The sequence below is a fragment of the Megascapheus bottae genome, chromosome 5 (genome assembly GCF_031878675.1).
Source record: "Megascapheus bottae isolate mThoBot1 chromosome 5, mThoBot2.hap1, whole genome shotgun sequence".
In the NCBI taxonomy this organism is placed as follows: Eukaryota; Metazoa; Chordata; class Mammalia; order Rodentia; family Geomyidae; genus Megascapheus; species Megascapheus bottae.
Genome location: NC_143513.1, coordinates 6,645,077 through 6,660,736, shown reverse-complemented (window position 1 = coordinate 6,660,736; position 15,660 = coordinate 6,645,077). Strand labels below are relative to the sequence as shown.

The 15,660-nt window shown below is 42.7% G+C and overlaps 1 protein-coding gene across 1 annotated transcript in view; it reads left to right on the top strand.

Annotated features, from left to right (window-relative positions):
- The window catches only part of LOC150062780 (transcription activator GLI3-like), a 79,765-nt gene that overhangs the window by 9,936 nt on the left and 54,169 nt on the right, over window positions 1–15,660 (top strand). Inside the window, exon 2 of the mRNA XM_090333235.1 lies at window positions 4,669–4,832. Within this exon, the coding sequence (XP_090189361.1) occupies window positions 4,709–4,832 (124 nt within the window). The 5' untranslated portion in view covers window positions 4,669–4,708. The remainder of the gene's footprint in view (window positions 1–4,668; window positions 4,833–15,660) is intronic.

The window sequence follows — 15,660 nt, the reverse complement described above, 5'->3', positions numbered from 1 at the left end:
TCTTCAGGGAGCTGGGAGCATGACCTAGCAGTAGAGTGCTTGCCTAGCATACACGAAGCCCTGTGTTCGATTCCTTGGTACTACATATATGCAGAAAAAGCCGAAAGTGGTGCTGTGGCTCAAGTGGTAGAGCGCTAGCCTCAGGAAAGGCCCAAGGACAGTGCCTAGGCCCTGGGTTCAAGCCCCAGACACTGGCAGAACAAACAAAAACCCCAAAATGGAATCTTTAGTCTCGTGGGGAAACAGCAAATATACAAATTTGCCAATATACCAACAGCAAATATACCAATTTATGCGGGCACTTTGAAGAGTTATCTCTTGACTACCAGTAAATACCACCTTCTACCGAGGATGTTTAAATATCAGAAATCCCAGTTCTCCATGCAGGTTTCTGTCTCCTTGCTTATTGTTATTGAGGTGGTGGTGTCGTGTGTATGCATGTCCATGAGGTTTTAATTTACATTTTTTGTGTGTGCTGGTCTTGGGGTCCTGGGACTTGAACTCTGAGCCTGGGCCCTGTCTCTGCCTGACCTTTTTGCTCAAGGTTAACATTCTACCACTTAAGCTTTTATTGCTTTAGCCTAGCACTTTACTACTTGAGAGCCAACCTCCACTCCCAGCTGCAAGTGTATGGCTTCAGCATTTTGGTGGTTCATGGAGATAAAAGTCTCATGGACTTCCCTGCCAGGGTTAACTTTGACCCATAATCTTTAGAACTCAGCCTCTTGTAGTAGGATTACAGGTGTGAGCCATCAGCACTCAGAGATGTGTGTGATTTTTTAATGTAAAAGGTTCTGTCCACATTTTTATTTCTTTGGGGAGGTGTCCTTGTGGAGCTGGGGTTTGAGCCTTGCACTTGACAGATAGGTGCTCTATCACTTTACCTATACTTCCAGCTGATTTTGCTTTCATTATTTTTCACATAGGGTTTCAGTTTTGCCTGGGCTGGCCTCGATCACAGTCCTCCTATTTCTGTTCACTGTACAGCTGGGATGATAGATGAGTATTGGTTAAGATGGGAGTGGAGTCTTTTAAAGTATTTTTCAAACCATAATCCTTAGATTCTTTGCTTCCTGAGTGGCTGGGATTACAGGTGTAAGCCACTGCACGCAGCTACATACGTGTTCTGTAGGACATGATATAGTGCAGTAGCTGCCTGCTTATCCCAAGCAATTAAGAACGGAACATTTTGATGACACATTCCTGGTAAAAGTGTCAGGTATTCTGTCATTTGCCAGTTTTCAAAGAAACAAGACATAAAGAACATGTACGAAGCTAAGCTCAGTGGTGATTCAGTTTCTTTAGTGTGTGTGGGGGGGTCTATGTGAGTATGCCAGGATTGGACTTGAACTCGGGGCCTGGTGTTCTTGCCCAACTTTTTATCTCTTGGCTGACACTCTGCTACTTGAGCTGCACCTCTAGTTTGGTGACTGAACCTGAAAACCACACAGTTTCCAGGGTCATATTTCAGGTGCTAGAAACTTACAGATGAGGTTGCTGTCATGCAACTTATAGTCTGGAGGGGGTGTGGTGCTGGCTCCTCAAAGACTTGCAGATGGGGCTACCTTGTCATTACTCTTGGTGCTGACATAGATTTGTGCAGCGTGTATATTCTGGAGTGTACCTCATGTATTAAACAGTCAGCAAAGAGTAACATGAAGTCCTCTTATTTTCTTCTGGCATATCACAGTGAACAAGACCCAACTCAACAAAACCCAACAGTTGCTTGAAAGCTTTAGTAAACCTGACAAGCTCCCAGCTTCCACCTCCAAAACAAATGCATCCTACCAGAAGTGGTTGCAAGAGTAAGAATACTAGTGCACTTGGTGATTCATGCCTATAATCCTGAGCAATTCAGGAGGCTGAGATCTGAGGATCGTGGTTCTAAGTCAGCCTGAGCAGGACAGTCTGTGAGGCTTTTATCTCCAACTGACCACCAAAAAAGCCAGAAGTGAAGCTGTGGCTCAAGTGGTAGAATGTTACTTGTGTACCAAAAGCCCAGGAACACCGTTCAGGCCTTGATTTCAAGCGCAGGACCAGGAGGGAAATAAGGAATACTAGTGTGTATGGTTCTGGAATGGCTCTGAGAAGCATTGGCTTGCTTTTTTCCATATTTTAAAAGTAATATTTAAAGCCAAGTGTGGGCTAGGTGTGTAATCCAAGTGAAGACAGGAGGACTATGAGTTTGAGATCAACATATCCATAAAAAAATGGGGGGAAAGAGTTAATTAAATTTGTTTTGGGGGAGGATTGAAAACCAGTCATTCTGAGATTGTTAAAGTTAGAATCCACTCAAAAATTGATCTTTTTTTTTTTTTTCGCTGGAGCCAATGGCCCACATCTGTAATCGTTGCAATTCAGGGAGCTGAGACCTGGAGGAATTTGGAACCATCTGTGAAGCATTCTGTAAAACTACACTTCAAAATAAACAGCAAGAAGCCAGGCTGGAAGCCCAGTTCAAGTGGTTAGAGCACCAGTTGAGCAAGCAAGTTCCAACTCAAGAACCTCAAAAATAAATGTTTTCAAGGTTATTTATAGTAGATTTTTGGGAAAAGTTTTGGAATGACCTCTTTTCCCTTGGAACCGGATTGCATGCTTGCTCTAGTGTTATTGTCTGAGAAGGTGTTTGACTATTTTTATCACATTGTGTGTGTGTGTGTGAGTGTGTGAGAGAGAGCGGGGGAAGGGGGGGTATGTGTACATGTGCTGGTCCTGTGGCTTGAACTCAGGGCCTAGGCACTGTCTTAGCTCTTTTCTCTACCATTTGAGTCATAGCTCCACTTCCAGCTTTTTGTGGTAATCTCAAAGACTTTCTTGCTCAGTCTGGCTTTGAATCTCAATCCTTAGCAGCCCCCCTGAGTGACTCAGATCTTAGGTGGCTTTAACCCCCACCCTCACCCCCATCTCATAGGAAAGGGGTCAGTTACTACTTCCTACTTTTTTCCTCTCAGTGTCTGTAGCAGGCAGCTTATCCAAACTTCCAGGGACACCAATCTGAGCACAGTGATATTGTGGCCTCACTGTGCTTCTTCAGAAATCTCCTTTGTCTGTTTTTTGAGAGCTGTTTGAGAATTTGGGATAGGTCTTACAGTTGAGAGAGAACGTCAAGCTAAGTTGCTTCTTACATCCTTCAAAAGTCCTTCTTGTATAACTGTGTTCTCCAGTGTGAAGATTAGCTAGTGCTCTCCAGGCCTGGTTAGGGGAGAATTTATAGTGTTACTTTGCAAAGATGGATTAAAGGTGACTAATAAAACTAGTTTCTCTGCCAGTTTAGACTTTTTAACTGCTGTAAGTGGTTGCTTATTTTATTTCAGTAATCACTGCTTTGGCTGAATGTTGACATCTGCTACAGGTAGAAAAATAAGCAGGTGACTAGATAGATGAATGGTCTAGGGAGGGGTGGGGTGTGGCCATCTTCCTAGCTTGAGGAAAGCCTGCTGGAGAAACAGCTTCTCATCTTTTTCCATAAAGACTGTAGTTATGTAAAGCACCAGGTTCGAAATTGTGTTTATGACTTGGGCCAATCACCCCGTGAATGAAGCTTGGGGAAAATACATGGATACAACTTGTCTCTACTTATTTTATTTTCCTTTCTCAGTAACCCTAGCCTTTGCCCTGGATGACCTTTTGATGATTTCCATGTGGGATGGAGTGGATACTGTAAAAAAAACAAAAGGAAGAAAAAAATCACCCACATGAATTGGGATGTTCTAGTATTACTATAATAGCTTTGCCACAGTGATGTATCAGAATAGTTTTAGTATAAGAAGCATATTACAGTTCAGATATTCTGGGGGTGGGTGGTGGCTTGAATTTTCTTCAGATTCGGGACTTTGGGTAGGGCTTGGATATGGGAAATTGTCTGATATTGTGTGTGTGTGTGTGTGTGTGTGTGTGTGTGTGTAGTGAAGCTTGAACTCAGGGCTGGGATGCTGTGCTGTCCCTGAGCTTTTTTGGTGAAGTCTGATGCTCTGCAACTTAAGCCACAGCTCAACTTTCAGTTTTTTGCTGGTTAACCATAGGTGAGAGTCTCACTGACTTTCATCCAAGGGCTTACCTTTGAACCACAGTCCTCAGATCTCGGCCTCAGGAGTGGGTAGGACCGTAGGTCTGAGGCATCCTGATGTACTTGGCATGAATACTCTTTGTAAACATCATATTCATAATTAGAAACCTTTTCTTGATTTGAAGTTGTCTTAGTGTCTCTTTACAGTTGGCCAACAGAGATGCCTGTAGTTATGGAGTGTGTAGTTATGGCCTGTGTAGTTATGGTGTGCGTAGTGACAGCGTATGTCGTTTACAGGGCATGCAGTTAAAGAGTGTGTAGTTACAGCCTGTGAGTTTATGCATGTGGACTTATGACACACGGGTTTCGTGAGCACTGGGCTGCACTCTTCCTGCTTGACAACGCAGGGATGGCTGGGCATGTTCGCTGTGAGGTAGTTACTTTCAATACTTCTCCATGAGAGACCCCCAAATCACCTGACTGGTGCATACAGGGTGGAGATGTTTAAATCCCACAAAGATGTGTCATCCTGATGTCTTGAGTGTTTGTTTAAGCTTTACCACCTGGATTGGCCTTGGCTTCTCAGGTGACAGCTGAGGGTTCCTGGCATGGGGGAGTTGGCTACCGCTGTAGGCTGCTGATGGCACTATGGTGTTTCTCAGGCATTCCTGTTGACCAGAGGGGAAGGGATGAGAAGACAGCATGGAGACCCAGGCCCACAGCTCCGTGACTCCTGAGAAGAAGAAAGCAGAGAATTCCATCGTGAAATGCTCCTCCCGGACAGATGTCAGCGAGAAAGCCGTGGCCTCTAGCACCACCTCCAACGGTGAGTGGCCACATGGCCACTGATTGGCTTCACCCATGATCATGGCCACTTATTTCTCTGTCCTATTGGCAGTTTGTGCCTGGACCAGTGTTAGTTCTGTGAGCTGCGAAAAGAAAGCAGGTGGGGTGCCAAGAGTGGGAGGGTGGCCTGGGAGGGGTGGGCCTTCCTCATTTCTATTTTGGCATGCAATCCACTTGCTTCCTTCCAAATTTTCTAATTTGATAAGTTATTCACGATATGAAGTTCCTGTTCGGACATTTTGGAACTCATCTAGACTATGCTGGCAGACGTTGAAGATGTGTCTGCATTTTTTTGTGGATAGAATACTTAACACACAAGATAAAAAGTTGTATTGTGATCACTTGTGGCAGGATCTTCTTCTCGCCCTACATTTTATTTAAGTTACATATTTGAACCTTAAGGTCTAGCTAATAATAGTGCAGGTTTAGTTAGTGGTATATGCAAATTAATTATTTTCAGTGACAATTTTGATATATTCTGCATCTTCAGTGTTAGACAGAAGTGTTGAGAGGTGTTTCAGGTCACGTGTGGGACATGGAAAATAAATTCCAGGTCCTCTTGTGGTAAAAACAGACTGGTGGTAATGATGTCTTTGCTCTTTGAATATTTCAAATTTCACTCTTGGCTTTCCCAAATTTCACTCTGCTTTTCCATGTGCCCTTATGAGACATTAACTGGTTAGCATTCCTTGTTCTTGGATGTTGATGGAGTATATGGGTTCCCTTACTTATTGGTCTGAATCAGCCTGTGCCTCTTTCCCAAAGGCTTCTAACATTTTTTTCCCTTTTTATCTTTCTTATCTCTGGTGCTCTACTACTTGAGCCATATCTCTAGTCGTGTATTTTGCTGGCTCATTGGACATGGAGTCTCTGATTTTCCTGCTAGGATTATAGTTGTTAGCCACCAGTGCCCAGCATAGCGAGCTTCTCTTCAGAGTATAGTTTTCATCTAATTACCAAGATGTTCATCTAATGTGTCTATACAGCTCCAGAGCTGTGGGTTAAGGGAACTCTAGAGAACTTAGGTTCCACATTGTTCCTTGCCTGGTGGCACATATCCCCTGATCCTGCCATGCAGATGGGGCTAGGGGTGGAGGGGCTCTTCGGGTTTATACCTCATGGTGTGCAGGCTTTCAGAGGTTGATGCACGGTATGTGGTACTTATTAGCTGTCCTTGCTGTTGCTGTCATTTGTTAGTCTATCCATTTGTAAACATTCTAGAAATTCTTAGATACCCACATCTCAGCTATCCGTTGGAAGGAAAGTAGCAGCACTTGGATGCTTTAATAGAATTTACAATGTCCTTACACCTTCTTTCCAAAGCTTTGGCATTTGACTTGTAACTGGACGGTGAAAAAAATTAGTTTAATACCAAATACCAAAGGAATGTAATTAAACGTAATGTTTTCAGATGGGGCGATGGTGGCTCATGTCTATAATCCTAGCTACTCAGGAGGCTGAGATCTGAGGATCACAGTTCAGAGGCAGCCAGGGCACGACAGTCAGAAAACCAGAAGTGGTGCTGTGGCTCAAAGTGGTAAAGCACTAGCCTTGAGCTAAAGAGATCAAGGACGGTGCCCAGGCCCAGTTCAAGCCCCATGATGGCCCCCCCCCCCAAAAAAAAGTTTTCTTTCTCACTTAACCATTTTTTCATGATTAAAATCAAACATTATAAGAAAGTTTTGTTACTGGCAAAGTGATTGATGAAGTTGATATGTGGTGTAATTTATTCTTGGTTATAAGCCTTCCAGCTACACATGTACATTCCATTGCCTGTCCTTACAGGTCTGTCCTCTGGCTTTCTCTGCTCAGTATCTGCTCCTAATTAACACTTAGAGTTTTGTTTAAACACATGCGTAAGGCCAAAATATATTCTTCAAAACCCTTAAACAGTATTGTAAACTAGCAATCACTCTGGAAGACTGAATTTGGGTGTAATATTGGGTGACAAATTACTTTCTAGATCTTGAAGGGAAAACAAAACAACAACAAGAACAACAACAAAACTAAGCCATTACTGTTGGTGACATTACAGAACCTAATGTGTGGGGTTTACATGGAAATGGCACTATGTGCATTACTTCCTTGTGTGCGCTTCAGTTTTAAGCTTTGGCGTTTTTCTAGGAAAGAGAAGTGACAAAGGAGATGACATTTAGTTTTCTGAATTAGTTGTTCAGTGCAATTATGATTTAAGCAGTCCCTTTTGACATCCAGCGTGGTGGCTTTCATATATAAAATGTGCTTTCAGTTATTCATTTATATAGGAATACCAAGTCTGTTAATATGCTAAGACTCTCAAGTCGAACACCTTAATTGTCTGTGTATTTGATTTATGTTCGTTACTTGCTAATGTACATGTTCTGTTTTCTAAATGATTCAGATTGTTATCAATTGGGGTCTTCCATAGTTTTTTACATTCTCATTTCCCAAATCATTTCTTTCCATCACTTGCAAATATTGATTCTTTAGTTTGAAATGCATTATCCCCATTTTAGGCCTAAAATTATTTTTAATTTGATAGTTCTTTCTTATTAACCTGCTCCTCCTCAGCTTTAAGAAAGAAACACAGGACAAATAATACAGACCATAGTCTCCTAAGGATTTTTGTTGGATCTGCTGGTTATTGGCAACTTGCCTTTGTGGTAGCAGTGGTTGCTGTTTTGATTTTTGCCAGTCCTGGGGCTTGAGCTCAGGGCCTGAGCACTGCTCTTGGGCCTTCTCAAGGATAGAACTCTACCACTTGAACCTCGGCACCATTTCCAGCTTTTTTGTCTATGTATGTGGTACTGAGGAATCGAACCCAGGTCTTTGCGCATGCTAGGCAAGCACTCTACCACTAGGCCAAACTCCCGGCCCTGGTTGCTGTTTTATAGGGACACATGTGACACCAGAATTCTTCCCCACTCTTCTCAAGTCTGATTAGAAGGAGTTCAGTGATCCACCTAAATGTGCTTAGAGAGAGGGAAGGAAACCATTGTATGGTCTAGGACCATATCAGACACACGCTTGTTGGTTAGTTTTGTTTCTCTTTGCTCACTTTCTAGCTTTCAGATTGTCTATGACATACATATTAGTTCATGTGACGTGGCTGATCTGTGGATCTCCTGACTGGGCTGAGGGGAGGGGTGCAAGTGGACCTGGGTTTGTTGAACACTTGAAATTCATGGCTGATTTTTCCACCTTGGGTCCATCTCTGACCTGTGTTATACCTTAAGTCAGATTGCTGTATGCTATTCAAAACTGACATGGATTATGAGTTTTACATTAGACAGTGAACCCTTTTTTCCTTGTCCCCCAAATTCCCTCCTGTCACATGGCAGAGTGACTTTCAGATGCGAAGGATTTGGCATTATAGGGCTTGAGTTAGACACACATACAAGCTTGGGTTGAGTTTTGGCAATTACCTGGACCAATTGTGGAAGCATGAACTCTGCCCCAGTTTCCTATCTATTTAACAGGGTGATAGTTCCACCTACTTTTGGGACATAGGGAAGGAGGACTGTTAAGAGTGGCAATATTTGTGCCGTGCAGTAGCTTCCACTTTTTATTTTTATTTTTTTCATATATTTTTATTGTAATTAATAGAAGGGTTACATTATATTTACCAGATAGAAGATGCATTACTTCACAAGCATTGATACCCTTTCTCATGTCTTGGTTCCCATTTCCCTCTCCCCACCCTTCCCCCTATCTTATTTTCCCCCCTTCCCTAACCTATTTCAAATAACCAAATAAACATATATACAATATATCAGATAACAAGGTGAAATACTGTAACAATATGAGATAACCAAGGGACAACAAAAGAGATGAGAGATAACATAGTACATTAAGGACAACAATCACTCACTATATGGCTTTTGTTTCTATATTCTGGAGGTCCTTTCATGTAACGTCATCCTATATAGCCTTATGAATCTAGGTTTTGCTCTATTGTAAATCTCTGCTGGGAGAGCCCAAGGTTTCTACTGATTATGATAAATGAGGGAAACCATTGAGCCTTTGTTCCTTTGAGTCTGGTTTTCTTCACTTAATATGATTTTTTTCTAATTCTTTTCTTTTCCTTACAAATGGGGCAATGTCATTCTTTTTGACAGCAGCATAGAATTCCGTTGTGTATAAATACCACATCTTGTTGATCCACTCATCAACTGAGGGACATCTGGGTTGGTTCCATATCTTTGCTATGGTAAATAGTGCTGCAATGAACATCCTTGTGCTAGTGGATTTAATATGTCCTTGTTTCTGGACTATTGGGTAAATGCCAAGTAGTGGAATTGCTGGGTCACAGGGGAGCTCTATGTTTAATCTTTTGAGGAACTGCCATACTGCTTTCCATAGTGGTTGAACAAGTTTTGCCGTGCAGTAAGAACTCTTCCAAGCAGCCATTGCCACAAACATGTTTGCTGAGTGAAAAATAGGATCAAACCCAAAACAACGGATTGTGTTTTCTTGACAGTACACCCAAGTAATGAAATTTCGGGGGAAAATGTTTGGCTGACTCTGATGTCTTAAAAAAATAGTTGAAAATGTTTCTCAAATCGCCGTGTGACTTAAGTTTGCTCATCTTAAGGAAGATTTGATCAAAAACAAAAACAACTACATTCATAGTCATGTTTTTTACCCTTCTCTATCCTCCCTGTAGGTAAATTTATGTTCTTCAGTCAGTTAATGGGGGAAATTTATTCAGAATGTGAACATTATGCTGATTATGAATCTTACAATGGAACTAGTATATTTACATTCATCTTCACATCTCTTTCCTTGATCTCTCCTTCCTCTTCCTAGGGTCAGCTGTTTCCTTTCAGGTTATAATGGCTATTTGTAAGGGATGTTTTGTGCAGTGTAGTAGTAGAGTCAGGATTGTTTTTCTATGTTTAAGAGCTTTCTTTCATGTTTTTCAACCAACTAAAGATGATTAATCTGATCCAAGAATTCTGTCTTGAGCTCCAAACATACTTACTGGGAATACTGGCTTCCAGTATCGTCTTTATTTTTGTTAAGCAGATCCTCTTTCCTGTGGTCACCCAGGCTTGAAACCGTACGGTCACCTTTGACCCCCTCCCTTTCTCATGCTTCCTGTGTCCTGCCACTTTTGAGGTCTTGGTAGATTTTCCTCTATAATTACTCATCCATGAGTCCCTTCAGGGCACCCGGCACTATTTAAATCTTCCCAGCTGGTTGCCTAGGCAATTAAGGAGACCTTCCAATCCCTCACCTTCTCATTGCCCCTCTCTGCTCCTGCATGGGACACACACCTGCCAAATTAATGTCATTATGGGTCTCCTTGGGCCACTCCCCTAGAATCTCCAGTGACTTCAGCCTACCTACAGAATAAAGTTCATTAACTTAGGATTTAGAAATCATCCTATGTATGACTGCAGTCTTATGTGCTCCATATTTCTCCTGTACTATCTCCTAAAGTACAACTAGGTTACAGTGAGGCCTCTGGTTGTGTGCATGTGTGCATCTGTACAGGGGTGTTGTGCTGACTAATATCAGACCCTCTTTATCATCAAGCCTTTTCAAAGGTAGGCCCTCTGTCTCTCTCCATATTACCTTCTGTCCTCGAGGGAATGCCCTAATAACATGGTGATTTTGACAGTCTCACTTAATTCCTGGTATTTTAATGAATCAGCCTGGTATTTTAGAAATGTTTCAGGTGAACCAGGAAATACAGTGTTTATTCTCTGCCCTGTTGGCTTTTACCACCTAGTACCTAGTAGGTGGGATAGATTTATTACAGTGGGAACTGATACTGTTGTTATCAGAGTCTCATCCTTTGGGGTACACTAGGGTTCTGGGTCCTGGACAAAGGTGTGAGGTTACATGCCTGCCCCTGCAGAGTCCATAGAATGGTGTCACTGCCCTGAGAATGCTCTGGCTCCTTCTGTATGCCTCTCTTTCCTGTAACCCAAGAATTTTATTCATTATTTGTTTGTTTAGGGGCCACTGGGACTTGAACTCAGGGCTTTAATTTTCCCTTTAAAAAAGAAAAAAAGAAGCTATCCCTTACCAACTTTTGTTCAAGGTTGGCACTTCTACCGTTTGTGCTGTAGCTTCACTTCTAGCTTCTTGGTGGTTTATTGGAGAGTAGAGTTGCGTGGATTTTTTTTTTCCCTGCCCAGGCTGGCTTTGAACTGGGACTTTCAGATCTCGGCTTCTTGAGGAGCTAGGATTACAGGTATGGTTCACCAGGGCCTGGTAACACTTGGGGATTTTATATTTCCCTTAAAAATGTTTAAGATCTACCTTTTCCTCCTGTGCTCACTTGCCTCAGTGCAGTGTTTGGTCTGCAAAGTCTAGCACAGGCTTGTTGGATCTTTGGGACAGTGGGCAAGGGAACACAACACAATGCTTCATAGTGGTACATGGCTGGAACCCTAGCCCTGTTAGGGAATTGCTGTGGGATCATGAGTAAATAGATAAACTCTTGGATTCAAGTAGAACAGGTACCCCACACATGGTTGCTATTGTGAGTAATAGTAGTAGAGTCTCTGGTTGTAGTTTGGCAGGTTTGGATTCATTGATCTCTTTTGTGCCGCTTCCTTCAACCGGTATCATTTGTTTGCAGTCCATGAATGGGTGTGCTTTACTTGGACTGAGAGGACTGTAGAATATTGGCTAACAGAAGATGAGAACTGTAGCAGGGCTAAGAGGCAGCAGGGGAGAGCTGTATGTCAGATCACAATTCTGAAGTTGGTACTCATTCTGATGGTGTCAAGAGTCTGATCAGTCCTTCAGTTTTGTAGACACTCCCCTTAGGTATCAGTTGATGTTACGTTTGTTGTTGTTGGTCATAGGGCCTGGACGCTGTCCCTGACCTCTTCAGGTCAAGAGTAGTGCTCTATCACTTCCAGTTTTCTAGTGGTTAATTGGAGATAAGAATCTCATGGATTTTTGTACCTGGGCTGCCTTTGAACCGAGATCCTCCCATCTCAGCCTCTTGAGTAGCTAGGTTTGCAGGCGTTAGCCACCGGAGCCAGGCTGGTGTTGCATTTTGAACCCTAGTACTTCAGTGTTTCCTTAAGGACAGCCTCTAATCACCCCCAACTTGTAAGTTATTTGTGTTTCACTTTTAAAAGAGCAATTCCTACAGGCTCAGGTAAGTTAGTCATATTCTGCCAAAAGTCTATAAACTTGGGAGTAAAATAATCTGTAACATGTTGGGCACATATGGCTTATGCCCATAATCCTAACTATTCAAAAGGCTGAGATCTGAGGATCGAGATTCAGAGCTAGCCCAGGAACAATAGTCCATGAGACTCTTATCTCCAATTAACAACCAGAAAACTGGAAGTGGTACTGTGGCTCAAAGTGCTAGAGTGCTGGCCTTGAACAAAACAGTTCAGGAACAGTGACTTGGTCTTGAGTTCAAGTCCCACAGCAGACAGTCATAAAAACAAGCCATACCATGATGTATGTTTTGCTTGTGGAAAATTTCTAGGTCACCACAGTACTTGTGGTTAAATACTGTTTCATGTTTCCAGAAACAAGTAGCCAGAATCAGAAACCTCCAGCTAACTAGCCACCAGGCACAGTGGCTCATGCTTGTCTGTAATCCCAACTACTTCAAGAGACTGAGATCTGAGGATTGAGACTCAAAGCTAGCCCACATTTGTGAGACTCTTAGCTGCAGTTAACTAACAGAAAGCTAAAAGTGGGGCTGTGGCTCAAGTGGCAGAGTACCAGCCTCAAATGAAAAAGCTAAGGGAGAGTGCCCCGGGCCCTGAGTTCAAGCTAGTACTGGCCAAAGAACACAGAACCCACCAGTTAGTTGTGGGGCTCAGGGGTAAAAACAGTCATTGTGGAAGATAAATCTTTCTATAGGAAGATGTCTCAGGTCTTCTCACCCTTGGTCCCTGACCCCTGACCCTTGGCCTCTAGGCAGGGGAAAGGAAGGGTCTACTTTTCCTAGCAGGAGACATGTTTCATAGTCAAAGCAAGAGCTCTCCTATTATTTTATACACCCAGAAATGTTTTCAAACTGTCTCCCTTGGTTCGCTCTTACATTAAAAATTTATATACAAAGTGAAATTCACTCTCTGCACTGGATGATTCTGTGAGTTTTGACAAATCCATGTATCCAGTAGCCACCTCTAAAGTAAGACACGGACCAATTCCAACCCCATCCCTCTAAAGCAAATTGCCACAAACACTTGTGCATGGTGCTCAGCTTGGCAGCGAATGTACTGCGGTCGAGTTGCTGTCGTTGTCTGTTTGGGACCTGCTTGAATGTATATTTATCTCAGGTGGGTTTAAGAAAAAACAAACTTCCTTCAATGTAAATATCTCATTGACTTTGCAGCAGAACTAAAGTGTTCTTGAAAGCTGCTTAGAAATACAGATCTCTGCCCACTTATGTCTGCTTTGAAGGTCCAGACAATGGACATTTAAGACCAATTTCAAACTCTATTTTAAGTTTTAAAATGAGACAGACAGTGGTCATACTAATGAGAGCTTTTTTTGTTGGTGTTCTTGTTACTTTGAATGGCTTGCAGAAGAAAATTTGAATCTGCACATTTAATACAGCTGAGAAGCAAGAAATCCTGTGCTAAATTCTCTCCTCTCCCCTCCTCCTCCTCTTCTTTCCCTTTCTTCTCCTTCCGTCTTCTACCTCCCCCTCCTCTTTTTCTTCTTCCTCCTTCTCTCTTTTCCTCTCTTTCTTTCCCTCTTGCTTTCTGCCCATGCTTCCCTCCCTTTCTTTTTCTGAACATCTTTTTCTCCTTGGATTTTATAACTAGAACTTCTTCACAGGTAGGGATCTTTTTATTATTATTTTTTAACTATAAAAGTTAATAGCTAGGCTGCTACTTTTTCTCCTGTCTTGTACGGCCCCTCCTCCCTCAACTTCCTTTGACTCTTTCCTCTTCTTGGTTTCTTTCTTCCTTTTTCCTTCTTCTTTATTTTTCCCTCTTAGTTGTGGAAAGTTGAGTTCCATCCCAATTATGAAATCTTCGGAGACCATTCCACATGGCTCAGTAAATGGTAGCTTCACCCCAGTTCTTTCATCTTCCTCTCTGCTCTCTGGCTTGACAGCTGAAAAGGTCTGACTGTGCCACACAATGGTCTGATTGCTTTCTCTGGGGGGGACTTTTCCCGGCCTCATCATTCGCCAGGCAGGTGGACCACAAAGTCTCTTGATTCTTTTGTTGCCTCTCAAAGTCCGAGGTCTTTGACTGAATAAATCCGCCGTCATGGGATAATTTGCTGAAAGGGAGACTGAAAGACGGGAGAGAAAAGCCTCTCGACTTGGGTGCTGCATTAATGAAATAATGGCGCCTTGGAGTTTGCAATTGAAAAATCACCAGGAATGCAATGGGTGGAGACGGGGGCTTCTTTTATTGCGTAGCATAATCTTGGGGTTGCTAGCAGTGAACGATTGCATGCCTGTCCTTTTGCAGGCCTTGCAGGCCTGAGTGTGGTGGCATTTTGTACCCACGTTTAAGGGGACAGTCCTGCCCGGCTGTGTCTCGTTAGTCATTAGATTATTACGAGTGGATGGAAAGAATTCCATATGACAGAACTAAGGTTGAGTTAACACGGGACGAAAAGTAATTTACAGATAGGCTGTCCCCAGCCATCTTTGTAGCCCCTGATAAGGTTTCATTTCAGAATGGATAGGCGACATTTCCACTTACGAGCCCATTCGGCGACATCTGTGATAACAGCTTCTGGACCCTAATTGAAATTGGTTTCAAAATGGATTTTCACTTTTCTCTGTCGGTGGAAAATATTGAATGGACTCGGAGCTGCCACAGAGACCCCGGACCTTGGAAAATGGAGCAGGGAGCCAGGCTAATCTTTCATAAAAGTGTCCATGCTATGACAGTTTTGTTATCTGTCTTATTAATGAAATCATTGATCACCTGATGAGGGATATAATAAACTACATTCCTCCAGTGTGGGTGGAAGAAGCTCAATTAGACTGGGATTACAAGTTAGGAGGACAGACAAACAGCAAGGGTTTCCAAGTGTAAAGATCAATTAAAACTCCATTCCCAGTTTCTGATTGGGCCGTAAGGAGCGAGGGCGGCCCAAGCAGGTTGAGATTTATACACATCAACATTATGCTCAGGGACTTCCTGTAGGGCCGGGGAAGTGGAGTCACAGCTTCCATAAGAACACTTAAAAAAGGAACAAAAACTAAAATTTACTGAAAAATATTACCTGTTTCATGTAGAAAGGCCCAGAACTGGCAGCTGAAAGTGGTACTTGTGGAAGAGTTTGATAACAAGGAAATTGAGGTACATACACAAATAAACATACACACACATATCCCAGCTTACACCTATAGATACATACATAGCCCTGTATATGCACGTGTGTGTGTGTGTGTGTGTGTGTGTGTGTGTGTGTATGTGTACATAGTTCTTCATATCTTTTTCCCCTCCCCCATGAAGAGGGGGATGGGGCTTGTCCCGGATAGGTGTATTAAATACAAAGATCAAGCTCAAGGGTTCATAACCTTAGATTCTTTGAAAGAAAAGTAGCTTATGGTCCCTTCCTCTCTCTAATCGCTTTGGGAATCCTGGTGGGGGTGTGTGAGTAGGTTTGGATTTAATGAGGTGGCTCTATTGTTGGGTGTGGGGCTGTCCTGGAATGTGCCCTCTGTCTGTCTTGGAGAAAGGCAAAGGCTACCGGTGAATTGTCCCTCCTAGATGTTTTGCTATTCTGTGCACCAGTCAAGAGCATTTCAGCCCCATCCCCGCTTGAAAGAGGATCTGGGATCAAAGGCGCTAATGATGTCACTGATCTGCAGTGATTGATTAGGAACAGAAGTTCTGGAGAAACGCTCAGGCTTTGTA